The sequence below is a fragment of the Temnothorax curvispinosus genome, unplaced genomic scaffold (genome assembly GCF_003070985.1).
Source record: "Temnothorax curvispinosus isolate PA1 unplaced genomic scaffold, ASM307098v1 QBEX01010444.1, whole genome shotgun sequence".
Lineage (NCBI taxonomy): Eukaryota > Metazoa > Arthropoda > Insecta > Hymenoptera > Formicidae > Temnothorax > Temnothorax curvispinosus.
In genome coordinates this window covers 946,682-961,066 of record NW_020220224.1, presented here as the reverse complement: position 1 = coordinate 961,066, position 14,385 = coordinate 946,682, and the positions used below count along the sequence as shown (strand labels likewise).

The following is a 14,385-nucleotide window of genomic DNA, read 5'->3' as shown; positions in this document are numbered from 1 at the left end:
GAGCATGCTCGTACTCCGGTCGACGAGACTGAAGTGCGCTCTTGAAAATTCGAGAACTTATTCGAGAGCATAAGTATCAGCGCGATTTACTCTTGTAACAGCAAAAAAATAGTCGGAACAAATATTGTATGGCAAATTTTTTAGTGCAACATATACTTTGAAAATGTGCAAGCAGTGGATGATATAACAAAGTTATAATATTCTATACTGAAATAGGTATACAATAACTAGATTTGCTCAACTAATTGTAAGATAAGAATCATCAAGATAAAGAGAAAGCTATTTGTAATAAACAAATAGATCACCATTATTTTTACATAATACAATATAATTTTTAATCGCGCAATATGTTAATTTAAAATTATTAAATTAAAATTATTTTTTCATATATTTCTTTCCTATGTCGTGCTTGTCAAAAAATGCCTTATCTGAAAAATGACTTTTTGCACTCATAGCTTCAACTTAAAATAAAATACAGAATCTAGTATCCAATCGCAAAAAAATATACAAAACAATGTTTTTTTATAATTCGTATATTGTGTTAAAAAAACGAATTATGAGTGAACAAAAAATATCTTAATTTTTTTACTTTTATACTTTATTAATAATTAGGTACTTATATTCCTTGTTCTTAGTAGTTTTACAATTTTATTTACATCATCTACATAGCTTTGAATACAGAAAAGAAAATAAAGAGAACGATAAGATATAAAAATACAAATATGCTAAAATACTCCAACAAAGTTGCTAACTTGGAAAGTAGAGAATTTTTCAATATCAAAGAAATGATAAAACCAATTATAAGAAAGAAGATAGGCATATAAAATAATTTTTTCTTTAATTTGTAATAATATTCAATAATATTGTTATTTAACATTATGTATCAAGTGAATTATATCATCATCATTGAAATAACGAAGCAGATTGGAGTTTGACCTCGATATTGCGAGCAATGGAATATAATGGTTGCTTGGCGGAAAACTTTTTAATGCACAAGGTTTTTTTTAGCATACGAGCTTTTTAGCCTGAAGCAATGCAACGTTATATCTACTATGTTATAATAAACTAGAAATTATTTATAAACACAATACCTGACAAAACCGCACGTTAGCCACATAAAATTTACTTTCATAAGATAAGATAGAAATTTGTGTATTACGAAATTATGAAATTATTCGCTTGGGAGAATATACCTATTGTGAAGATGATAAAATAGTAATCAAATATATCTTTATACAAAAATAGTAAGAGTTAATAACAATACATACAAAAATAGATTTAATCATTAAGTTAATTTACTCGCAATTATTCATACTTAATTGTAGTTTGGTCTATCATCGATGAAATAAGCAATATAAAATAATAATAGATCAGATTCATAGAAAATTGCCATAAGAAAGCTGAATTTGATGAAACAAACCTCATGTTAATCCTAATAAGTTTAAATTGCGTGTGACTGGCTAAGATATCCTTGTCCAAAATAAAGTACAAGTAACAAGTATGATAATTTAAAAAGTACCTCGCGTCAAATTTTTATTTAAAAAGAAATGATCCGAGCGTAAATCCGTTTTACGTACCATTATGCTCGAAAGGGAATAAGTGTGAACAAAAGAGAAAAGTGAAAGAGAGATATAAAGCACAATGCATAAAGCAAAATATATACAAACGAAGTAAACTTAACAGGAAGAGAAAGAGAATACACGTGTAGATTAATCAGTCGGTTGATTGTAACATTCGCCAAATGAATTACTCTCATCTCTCCATTTCATCCTCTTTGTACTTGCAACCGCAGTTTTCTCTGATCCAACTTTTTTTAAGCTTGCAAGCTTCGGTCGGCTTTCAATATCAACCTCCGACTCGATTGGCGCTCTTTAGCCTTTTGATCGTTCGTACCCTGCCCACGACAAAGGCGGTTGTCCACATGTTCTCGCCCTGACATATGGCTGACTCGACCTCGATTTCACTACTGGCACTCACCGACGGTCACGTAGTACGGACTTAATATGGCAATACGTGGCAGCGTATCGATTTAATTTTCAGAGCAAACCGCGTGCTGATTGCTTCGTGAAATTTAATGTTATCTGTCGATGTTAGGATCCGAAGTATACCAGTATGCGACGCGAAAGAGTTGACTATGCGTAGAATGTGTAAAACATACATCATCGTGCAATGTATATCATTCAGAAGATGTTTTGCACCCCAAAAGTGACAGATATTGCATTATGTATGTATATTTATGATTTTTTATATCTTGTTATAATAAGATATACTCTTTCTAGATCAGGCATTATAGCGTTATAACATTATTGCTGTAGCCTGGTCTTGATCTATACTTATTACGCATTCAATAAAGCTATTAATATTATTGTTATATGTATTATATAATTATAAAATATATATATATATAGCTCAAGATTAAATATTATAATTAAAACATAATTTTCAACTAGATCTCAAACTGATGCAATGCATCTAACAATAAGTAGTTTAAATTATAGTGCTTTTATTTCTGCAATTAATTTATTTAATACAATCACAAGATGTCGTGCGCACTATTTGTGATGTCTTTAGTCAGTCTCCGGACAACATCGGGTTGCGCTTAAATATGGCAGCAAACGGACAGAAAAATAATGCTCGAAGAGACAGAGAAATAAGAAACAACTATACCACGAATAATGTAGGAGCATCCTGTATTCCAGGATCGTAAGAATAAGAAGGAAGGAAGTATTGGTGAAGCTAAGCCAAGAGCTAAGCACCGTATTCGCCGCCATTCTTCATTATTCCTTCTGGCACATCCCACTACGGCACACCTTTCGTATACATCTCAACTCAAGTCTGAGATATTTCGATTAACGCTGCCGCTAAACGCAATTATCTCGCCGATTAGCAGCCGAGATCGCTTCTTCTAACGACCAGCGAGTTGTCGGATGTCGATTTTAACCAAAATCTATAATTTACAGGATAACCACGTAATCTAAATCGAGATAGCGTTGATTTCGAATGCTTAAGTATCTCTTCCGCATTCCGTTTGCTGAGAAATTAATGATATTCCCACATTCTAAATTAATCACGCGGGTAATGGTTTATTCTTAACGATGCTACTACATAATTTAACCAATGAAAATGATTTGCAAATTATGTATTAATTATCATGATCAATTGAAGAATATTTATATTAAAAATGAATCACATTTAATATTTTTCCATTAAATTATCTTTGATAAATTAATATCGAGTGCTTCAGAGATTTCAATATAACCAAAAATAGAATTAATTATAGCTAAAATAACGCTAAGTATAAAAATAATAAAAACATTCGCGTTTCACATTTCTTCATGATGTCATATTAGCATAACAGTTATTTTGAAAACACTTTAATGAGAAAATATATCTCGAGAACAACACTTTTGTAAGAAATGTGGAGAATTATTTAAAAACAGCAAGTTTTGTCTCATATGTATGTGATTTACGTGCAGATTTCCTTTTCCTTCATTCCTTTTTCCTTAGGCTGGTGAATTCTTCTTGTATCATCTAACAAACCTGGATTATATCCAAGCTGTAGATTATATGAGGAATATTTATTTCAAAGAGTGTTTGCATGTCTTTCTACTCGGTCGAATCGCTATCTTCAAATTAGGTGGAGTAAATAAAAAAGTCTGAAATACTGAACCAAAGAGCTGCTAATTTAGCGGTTAGAACACGCCGAGCAATTAGACCAAGCAGTTTAGTGATTTACTTCGGAAAAGATTTCACGCGCCGTTAGCACTTTATCAAGATACTTACTCTGGATAGAGTGTCCGATTAAACGCGTTTAATGAAGCATCGATAACATACTATTTATAATGAGAAAAGCCGTAAAAGAAGAAAAAAATTACCCTTTTAATAGAATCGAAAACTGAGAACTGCAACGACGATACAACGATGCAAAGCGATTGAATCGGGTCACGGCTTCAAGACCCGTTGGAATTTTATTTCTCTGCTCTTTCCGCTCTTCCTGAGCATAGCAAGCTTCTATTGACGCCAGAGAATTTTCAAATGCGTAGCATTTCGAAATAAACAAATCGTGTTTAAAAGTCATCCGTGTCCAAAGCTTAGTTAATATCTCTGAAACGTTTCGGATTTTGAGCCAACTATTCTCGTCCCACGCACGATTCTTTTTATAATTGCACGAAGCTAGTACACGAGCTTTTGTATGTTCCAAGTGCCAAACAATGACATAACATATTTTGTTATTTAGTTTGCGCTTTATGATTTCGAGAGAGAACATTCTCGCAATATGAAGTGACAAGACATCTACTTAGTATTTATTATTGGAAGAAATTATGAAAGTTTGCGATTTAATAATCTGGATGTAGATTGTAGATCATCAGACTCTCAAGTGAATATATTTGTGCAATCGATATGCATATTTCTTTACTACGGAATTATAATTTTCTAAAACAATATTCGTGCACGTGATGAAACATCAACGCTGTAATGTAATAACATAAATGTGTGTATAAGTGTCTACAAACTTGGCGAAATTTTAGCAAAAATGGATTGATTTGTTATGTGCTTTTAATCTTTTAAATATAAATTTATAAAGAAACGCTAATTATATAGCGCAAATGGTTCATATATTTCATGGGAAATAGCTTAACATGCGGGGCATATTTTATGGCGCAAGATAGCAAGTTGCATATGTTTATGCGGAATGCATTTGGGAGTGATTCTCGAAATTGCTCTTTTGGGAAGTAACGCAATCCCGAGGTAGGAACTTTCGGTTTCGTGCATCCCTTGAATTCCATGAAAGTTTTATAAAGCAACGTCATAGGTAAAACGATATTGGCGCGAGGAATGCAGATACAATAGAAGAGGATAAGATTTGTATCTTATCGACAATCTGAGAAACTTTGACAAGTATCTCGCAAAATACGGCATGTCGAAATTCGAATTATTCGTAAGCGTTTCTAATCGCAATCGCTATTTCTCGGTTCCTATCATTGTTTGCTTGTAGAAATAGATAAAATTGCGTCAAAGCAAAGAAATTCGTATTATACATTCACATTGATTAAAAATTCTTTTTCTATATTGAAACTAAAAGGAAATAACCCAAATTTATATAAACTATATAAATTATACTTACAATTAGTAACAATAGGGGTATTCAAATAAGTTAGAGTTTAACGGTTTGACAGGTTATGTCGGGTTAAAGTCGGGTAAAAAGTTAATTTTTACACTTTTAACCCAAAGATTAATGTGTTAGGTTAATGAGTCACTTATGTATTTTGCATAACCTTAAAGAGTAGCGCGCCCAAAGTTAATTAATTAACTTTTTATTTGACTTTAACCCAACATAACCTGTCAAACCGTTAAACTTTAACTTATTTGAATACCCCTAATCATTTTTTATCTCATTAACAATGGTATTAACTTCGAAATTATTTATTAACAACAATTTGAAGACATTATACATTCAGCATGTGTACTAAAACTTTATGGAAAAAAAAATAATAATAAAACTTTATATATACAACTATTTTAGAACAAAATCTACAATTTGGGAATCTCATTATTGTTCTAAGCAATTTTAAGAATAAATCTATAGCATTCATGCGTGTATCCTTTGAACTTTTAAATCTGATGAAATGTCAAATAGCTAGGTCATCACACATGAATGATGATGAGATTCCTATAAGACTTTATACAATCTTCTGGATAATTTTATATTTAGTAATAGTGTCTCTCAAGCAGACGGAATAAATTTGCTTGGGCGTTATCTTGAGATTTATTCACTTCATGTAGTACTAGACAATATTAATACCGCCCAACGTTATAATAATTTATATTATATATAACTAAGCAAAGAAAACGCTATCAAACAATGAAAACAAGAAAACAATGAGAAAACAATGTATATACCTATAGATAATAATTATATTTTGCGGGACTTTTAATTATTTAGTAGCTATATGCTTATAACTATTAAATATGAGAATATACATATTTAATAAATAAATAAATAAATAAATAAATAAATAAATAAATAAATAGATATATATATTATATATGTATCTCTTGAAGAAATGTTATTTCTTACATAAAATTCTGAAAGAGGATTTTATGCTCTTATGTTGTAACATGTAAACTTCCATGTACTTTTAATAATTCACTAAAACGATATAAAATGCAGCAAAATGCTTCGTGAAGTTAACTTTTCCTACGACCGAAGCTCTAGTGCTTTTTACGCGGAATGTCGTCACACATGCATCGAGATGCAATTAGTATGAACTCTTATGCGTTAAACTAACCAAGGCTAGTTAAACATATTAAAAGATTGATGGTTGCTTTAACACGCAAAATTAGCCCCATTAGTATCCATTCATGAATGTCATTTTACAAACTTTATGAAATATTAATAATTCTCGCTATTTCCCTAGGCAAATATATTTAGATGTTATATGTATAAGAACAATGTTTCTCACATTTTATACATGAGTAATGTACGTGCAGGTATTAAGAATCATAAAAAATAATGTTTTTTTAAAAAGGAACGTTGTTATCAAGCCACACAGTAATTAAATAAATCAAAATTTATAATTTATTAATCAATATGCTATAAGAAAAATATTAGTATAAACCAGTTTGAACATAAACTTATTTTTAATCCCTAAAGTATTTCTGGTACTGGAAAAATTTACAATTATAACTAAGCGTTATCTATTTAAAACTTTCGTATTTTCTGCTTCCTTAAACTATTAAACTTTTCAACGCATTCTTCCAGTCTACTTAATAAGCGACAAACCGAGATGTTCTTATTTCCCTGACAATTAAATTTCTATGCGGCAGTATATAGAACAAATTCAGCATTTATGTCTTTCACTTGTGTATTTTTATCCGCATAAATCAATTTTACTTACACGTGTGGTTCAGGATGGAATGATATTTCAATAAATTTCAATGCTATAAAAGAATTTGTTACAGTAATGTTTTAGCAGCATTATTATTGGTATTTTCTCTAAAAATGTTTTGTTTTAATATAATAATATGAATGTAAAGCATTTCATGTATAATGATAAAAATAAAGTGGAAATCGAAGACTTTTTAGTCAATCATTGCGTCCTTATATTTGTAGAAGTAAATGTGTTAAAAAGCAACAATGATGTAATCCGATTTTGAGTTTACCAAGCGATTTGCATTCTTTGCCTAAGTCGTATAAAAAGCTACGTAGAATCCATTTGGTGATTGATTTTGCGTCTGTACTTCTAAATACGAATAAATTTGCTTACAAATGAATGAGTCAACCAAATGACTTTATTCGTAAATATATTTACGATTCGTTTATAGCCATGATAAAAAATTGCGTAGGAAATTTCAACAAATTGACATTATGATTAAATCAGAGCGTCACATTAATGAGTTTGTTTTTTCTAGAATCTATCTTATAATTTATACACACGAATATTAATCTTTTAGACAATTATATGAAGAATTTCAACTACAAAGTTTTGTGATTATCAGACTGTTTTTAATTGCGATGCCATTTTTATCTCTCTCGCATCCCGAAAATTATGTACCTATATTTCGATGCCGCTTCGTAACAAAAGAAGAAGAAGAAGGAGAAGTTGATAAAAAGATATTTCTTTAAAAATAATATGTTAGTGTATTAAAAATATTAAAATAGAAAGTAAACAAAACCTTTCTGCTTTTTTGCGGTACAGTCAAATAAAAGCCACGTATACCAAACACGCTGTCGGTTATTAGAGATAATTACAATTCCATTGTAAACGGCAGCTTACACACGGTTGCACGTTGTTTCATCGTTACGGAGCTGCTAAACTAATCGCATTAAAAGACAAGAGTGAGAACTACTTCCTTCCTGAATGTATTCCGTCTAACTCTCTCCCTCTCTGTCTTCTCGCATACTTTCCCTAACAAATGCAGATACTTCGGAGGATGCTGTAAACTTTGTAAAACGTTTTATAAGTGCTCGCGTTCCGGATGTAGAATATGTCAGAAACAGAACTTGGAATTAATGACTAGATTTTGCCACAGCTTAATTCTTTTTTGATGTTATCTCTACTTATGAACATAATTTCTGTTACTAGTAAATAACTGAAATACGTATGTAAAATGATTCACGTTGACGCACAATTTTTTATCAATTCTATTAAATTACATATAGAGGAAAAACATCAAAATTATTTTTTGTCAATGTTTTAATTTTATTGCATTGCCGATGTAGAAAATTAATTACATTAAATCGATATCTTCTTCATTAAATCTCTCATTAGATAATTTCTATTACTTAGTGTTATTTTAAATATTACTCGATAGAATGTGGTGTTTTAAAAAAATATTTTGTAAATTTATCAATTTGTCCTTATCAATTATTATCTTTGTCAAAGAAAAACCAATTTTAATTTTTATACCATCCGTGACTGGAAGAACATCCGATTATTTTTCTGGAATACTCTGTATAATGAAACCCATTCTAATGCAAGACGAAGTGTATTATTTTCTTAGCAGTCGTGCTAAGCTTCGTGAAATAAAGATAAGCGGGTAACAGTGAAGAAGACAAATCGCGCCTTCTATTCGTTCTTGTTAATAGCCAAAGAAGCGTCAATCTAATCGCATTAAAAGATTAAACCGCGATGATTGTGATTGCGGTCGTCCGCCTCTCCGTTCCGGTCGCGTGGTGCTTGTCGTTCTTCCATTTGTCACCAGTCAGAGAAAAATCCAATGGCAATATCGTCGGTTGAGGGGCCTCATGACGCGTCTTTCGTTGAATGGATGAGAGAGGAGGATGTGAAAAAGAACAAGAAATCGTGGAACAAGATTGTCAGATCCGTAATGGTACGTATGTATAGTAGAAAATAGTAGAGCAAAAAGGATAATAGGATGCGCTTAAATAGATGTTCACACGTCACTTGTTCGTCAGAATACTCTCTCGAAAGAAAGTATTAAAAGGTTCTCTTGATACTCAAAAGGTAATAAGTAAAAATAAAAAAGATACATAAAAATCTTATATTTCTATAGTATTTTAATGATCACGTAATTAAAAAAAAACCTTTTGCCACTGTTTAGAAGACAACTCCGTATTTCTTTTTTTTTTATGATAAAGATCGAATTAGGTTTGTCGGACTTAACGCTTTTAGTTTTAAGATAATTTAAGACGTGTACTCGGGAACTCATATTGAAACAAGATACATTTGCGACAAGATATATAAGTCAATCCACGACCAAGAACTAAATTTCAAATGCTCCTTTTGCAACAGGCTATGTCATTTGTAAATCCAACCGATCTTTAAGTGACACATTTCATCCTCGGTCGACATATTCAAGATCTTCATTCATCGCTTGTCATCGCATCTTCCTGACGGGCACGATTTTCGTGCACATAATAATCACTACTATCGTTACGATATGCTGCTTCATTCGAATACCAGGTGAAGAAACTATGTTCGCGTGATCGAGTTTACACCTTTCTATCTATATTATCCCGCCAATTTATACACATACATATATATATATTTTTTTTATATTTAATATATAAAAATAATTGTTTTTAATGCAATTAACATTTCTCATCTTATGCAGATAAATTCTCGAATTACACGTAATGGTTCATCATCATTATTACAAATTATATACGGTTTAATGAGGAAAATACGCAAGTTTATTGCTTACCGTTATTAAGTATGGAGTATATTTTATGAAAACATAAAAACAGCTAATGCGTAATGCACATATAAAACACATTTACACATTCTCTCTCTCTCTCTCTCTCTCTCTCTCTCTCTCTCTCTCTCTCTCTTTCGTATTCGCAAGACGCTGTATAATCCATCGTAGCAATTCGTGTAGCAAGCAAGTTTTGCCACTATACGCCGTAGGAATGTATGGCTCAATTATACCCGCTAATTAGTTCCGTTGGAAGTTTAAGGGTGCATTCAATCATGCACCAGCGTGTGCAATTATAATAGTACCGAAAGCACTTTTTATCATCTCGTACATTATGTATTTTCCGCAAAAATAAGAAGCTGCAATATAAATGGCAGAAAAACGGCTAATCTTCTAATTTCTCTAACGACAAAAAAAATTCCAAAAATTTATAGAAAACATTCACATATCTTAGAATTATGAAATAATTTAAATAAAACGATTATCTACTATACACTTTAATATTTCATATCTGTCGGAAATCATTTAGATAATTATAACTGATATAACATATTACATTATATTTTTTTATTATATTAAAATTCTGAAAAACCTCACGGAAACATTTTGAAAAACGTCCACTGAACAAATGTCTAGTTTATGCAAATGGTACAAAGTAGCAGACAACGACCTGAATTTCAGTATGTCAGGCCAGTAGACTGAACTGTCGCGCATAGAAATCCAATCCACAGTATCATTTTGTGGCGATCACCGTGAACGGGATTCAAAAGGGGCTGGGGATAAGGATGGTTTCGCTATTGCATGAAAGGTAACTGGCCTGCTTGGACTTCTCGTCTTACTTTCTTTCTCCTCACGTGTTCACGGCAGAATATACATTGCGAAAATATTCGGATTGGAAATTGGTTATACATTGCTATACGGGATCTTTTTGACTACTCAACCCACCTAGTAATATACGCGGATAAAAAAGATTTTGAAGATATAAAATCCATTCCAAATTATGTACCTTTTTCCTACAGTCTCTCTCAAAAGTATATTTGATATACGTATTTTATGAATAATGAAATAAAAAATTGTAATTTATATAATTTTGATAACACTTCATAGGACAATACAATTATTAATTATTAATTATTACAGGAAATAGAATTCACATAGATATAGAGTGTTTATTATAATCAGTGGAGTCAAATATCTGGAAATTAAATTGGATCTGATATTTTTCATAATTGTTTAAAGCAACTGAAATCGAAATTACGTTGCTATTTTCGTGGTAATAATCCTTCATTCAGGTTTAATAATAAAAAGAGATAAATAAATGATTGAGGCTGCAGGTGATATCCGTAATGCCTCAATTTTTTGATTCATTAGAGAAGCCTAATTCGATATATCGACATAATTTAATTTTTTATATCTCTGATACTTTACATATAATTTTAAATTCTTACGTAATTATCTGTGCTTAATATTAGTTTTTATTCAGATAATTCGGTAATTCAGGTTATGTCAATTTAAGTCGAGACAATAGTTGATAATTATTAACATAAAAAAAAAAATCTCGAATTTCGTAACATCGTGACTTACCAAGCATTTAGGATATTCTTCAGCCGGAGCAGGTCTTTTCCATCCGAGTAACGGTGGTATACAAACAAGCGCTGATAATAGCCAGACGAGGGCGATCATGAGTGCCGCTCTAGCCGGTGTTCTTTTCTTCAGATAGTCGACCGCTTGTGTAATGCTCCAAAACCTGTCTAAGCTGATTAGGCACAGATTCATGATACTGGCCGTACACAACAACACGTCCATGGCAGAATGAATGTCACACCACCAATACCCGAAGATCCAGTAACCCATTATCTCATTAGCGAGAGAGAATGGCATAATCACTAGACCGAGGAAGAAGTCCGCTACCGCGAGGCTGGCTATGAACCAATTCTGTATGTTCTTGAGCGCTTTCTCCGTGGCAATGGCGATTATCACCAGCATATTTCCCACGACGATCACGATCATCAGTAGCGTCGCGAGGATAGACGCCAATATAATATGCGGGAGAGTGTATCCCGACGGGTACATACCCTCCAGAACAATGAAAGTCTCGTTATAACTAATATTCCATGGATGACGGAAACTACCGTTGAACGAGTCGTTGAACGAATTGATCGTGTCCTCCATTGTGTCGCTAAAACCGAAGAGCAACCAATCCTTTCCGATCACAACTTCCTCCTCCGTGCTGTTCGATACACCTGTACTCACACTCACACTATCGGTAGTACTGCCTACGCTGTCACCACTTTGTTCACTGCTGTCGCCCTCAATACTTATTCCTACCCTTCTTTCTTCGTCAGTAAATGCAACTTCTCCGCTCTTTGCCGCGTCTACAGTGTTCCTGCCACAAATTCGAGTTTCTGACGTGTGGCCGCAATGATCGGAAGCTTCCTTTCTCGCTACCTCTTGCTTGGGCTTGCCGCCCTCTCTTCCTGTCGTGGTGTTACGCTTGTTGCCCTCGATGTGTTTTTCGTTGTTTTTAGCAGCGTTCTTGCTCGGTCCTTTCTCAGCACCTCCACCGCTGAAGAGGCGACTAACACGATCACTGGTAGCTGTCGCGGTCAGACGCCGCTGTTGCTTACCGTTTGAGATCGCACGTGTCGGGAGGGCCTCGTTACTCGGAAACGTAGAGCCACCACTGATTGGTCGAGACCACGTCATGTTCCCCTCAAAGACGCTCGTGGACGCCGTTGTCGGACTATCGACGGCGATGGTCATAATGCTGCCGAGAAGCGGCATCACTCGCACCCTCGCCGGGGACTGTAGATGCTATCTCGGTAAGGACAAAGCAGAGGTTGCGGCCGCGCGCGAATAGCAACGTGCCCCGGGTGCCAGCTCGAGTAGCAGCAGCAATAGGAGGGTGGTGGTCTCGTCGCATCTCGAGGCCAAGGGCGTCATGCCCGTTTCAGGATAATGCCATCGTTGTCGAATACGTAAATACTTCCACGCGCGCTCTTCCTCTCGCTCGTCCTCTTGGCTCGTTCTTGTTGAAGCCGTTGTTTATCGTTGGATTATTTTTCCGGCTCAAACAATATATTGATTTGCGAAACCAACTTCGTTGATCGAGCTTGTTCCCACTGTAATCGATGCGTATTTTAAAATGTAAATTACGATAGTACCACACTTAATCGAAAAAATATTTTGACTTAGGAGTCTCTTTCGCTCGAATTGAAAGTCTCGTGATTTTTTGCGCGCGTAATTTTGCAATTTACGCGTGATACTCACGTTTGCATTATTTTTCCCTTAGCGCAGCTAATGCGATTAAATTTCGCTTTTGACAATCGTTAACCGTCTTTTTTTTTCTCTATTGGACCAAATCTTTTAGAATCTAGTTTAGCTTAAATTTAGCTAATTTCGGCGTAACTGACACCTTCGGTTTCCTGTTGTCGTAACGTTACTTCCGTTACGTCTTCGGTGCCGTGGTCATACTTAGTTGGTCTCTAATTTATTGCTTGCATGAGTCGCGACTCCGTTCCTCGTATTTCCTGCATTCACTGGTCCACAACAGACTTAACACGGACAGAGTGTACAGAGATTTATGGATAGTCCGGTGGGCGACTTAATTAAGAGTATCAAGGTAGATAGAGAAAGTGAAAGAGAAAGATAGATGTGAGAGAGAGAGAGAGAGAGAGAGAGAGAGAGAGAGAGAGAAAGAGAGAGAGAAAGAGAAAGAGAGAGAGAGAGAGAAAAAGAGATAGTCTATAAGAATAAGAGTAAAAAATTGGTCCCCTTTTTTTTACCTTTTCTTTATATTAAGCTTGAGCAGCCTACATAGCCTGGAGGCAAATGAAGCGAGAAAAGTTGTCTTGAGAAAGTGCCGACGATTGTAAGAAAATTTCTCTTTAGGACTAGCACAGATTCTCAAAGTAATTTCACAAGACGACAGCCATTTTAACACGGTCGTGAGACATGATTTTGTCTAAAACTTGATAATTGATTTACGCGCTCGTACGTTTCCTCTTTCGTGACGGAAACGCGATTTCCTCGTTTCACTTCAATTTTCGCTTCTTCTCTCGCTTTCTTTCCTCAAGTCCTACGCGCGGCTCGACGTTGTTTCACTCTAACGATGCCCGCGAGCTAATTAATTATCGCGCCGGGGCTAAAAGGCTAAGCGCTGGATACCCGTACTGCTCCGACCTGCTTTTCGAATACTACAAAATCAGTGAGAAAATCAGAACGACAGAGATTATAGATTGTAGAATTATATACACGTATTTATGATACACCTAATGTGTAATATATGTTATATGTATTAACGCGAGTCCGAAGGTGCTACTCACGAGCCATGTGCATGCCTTATTAATAACTTATGTAAATATACGCGGAATTTATTAGCGATTTATCAATTATAGGTAACTAAAAGCGCGTATATATTCTTAATCTAAATTCTATTATTAAATACAAGATACAATATATGCCAAGTTAATTGGTACATGATACGTAGAAACAAGACAGAAGCAAGAGAAAGATGATAGAGAAATATAGTGAGAAAGAACGAGAGAGAGAGAGAGAGAGAGAGAGGGGCCAACAGAGAGAAAAAAATTTAAATGAAGTAAAATCGCCCTTTTGCTTTAAAGAAACCGCGCGCGTTAATATAATATAAGGACTTCCCCGTATGTACACCTATTTACACATTATAGACCTCATTACGCCGCGACGACGTGTCCCGTTTACGTGTCT

The 14,385-nt window shown here is 34.0% G+C and overlaps 1 protein-coding gene across 1 annotated transcript in view; it reads right to left on the bottom strand.

Moving 5' to 3' along the window:
* Window positions 1-13,358, bottom strand: part of LOC112460272 (alpha-2Da adrenergic receptor) — a 97,351-nt gene extending 83,993 nt beyond the window's left edge. Inside the window, exon 1 of the mRNA XM_025024887.1 lies at window positions 11,245-13,358. Coding sequence (XP_024880655.1) covers window positions 11,245-12,444 — 1,200 coding nt within the window. The 5' untranslated portion in view covers window positions 12,445-13,358. The remainder of the gene's footprint in view (window positions 1-11,244) is intronic.
* Window positions 13,359-14,385: the final 1,027 nt, after the last annotated feature.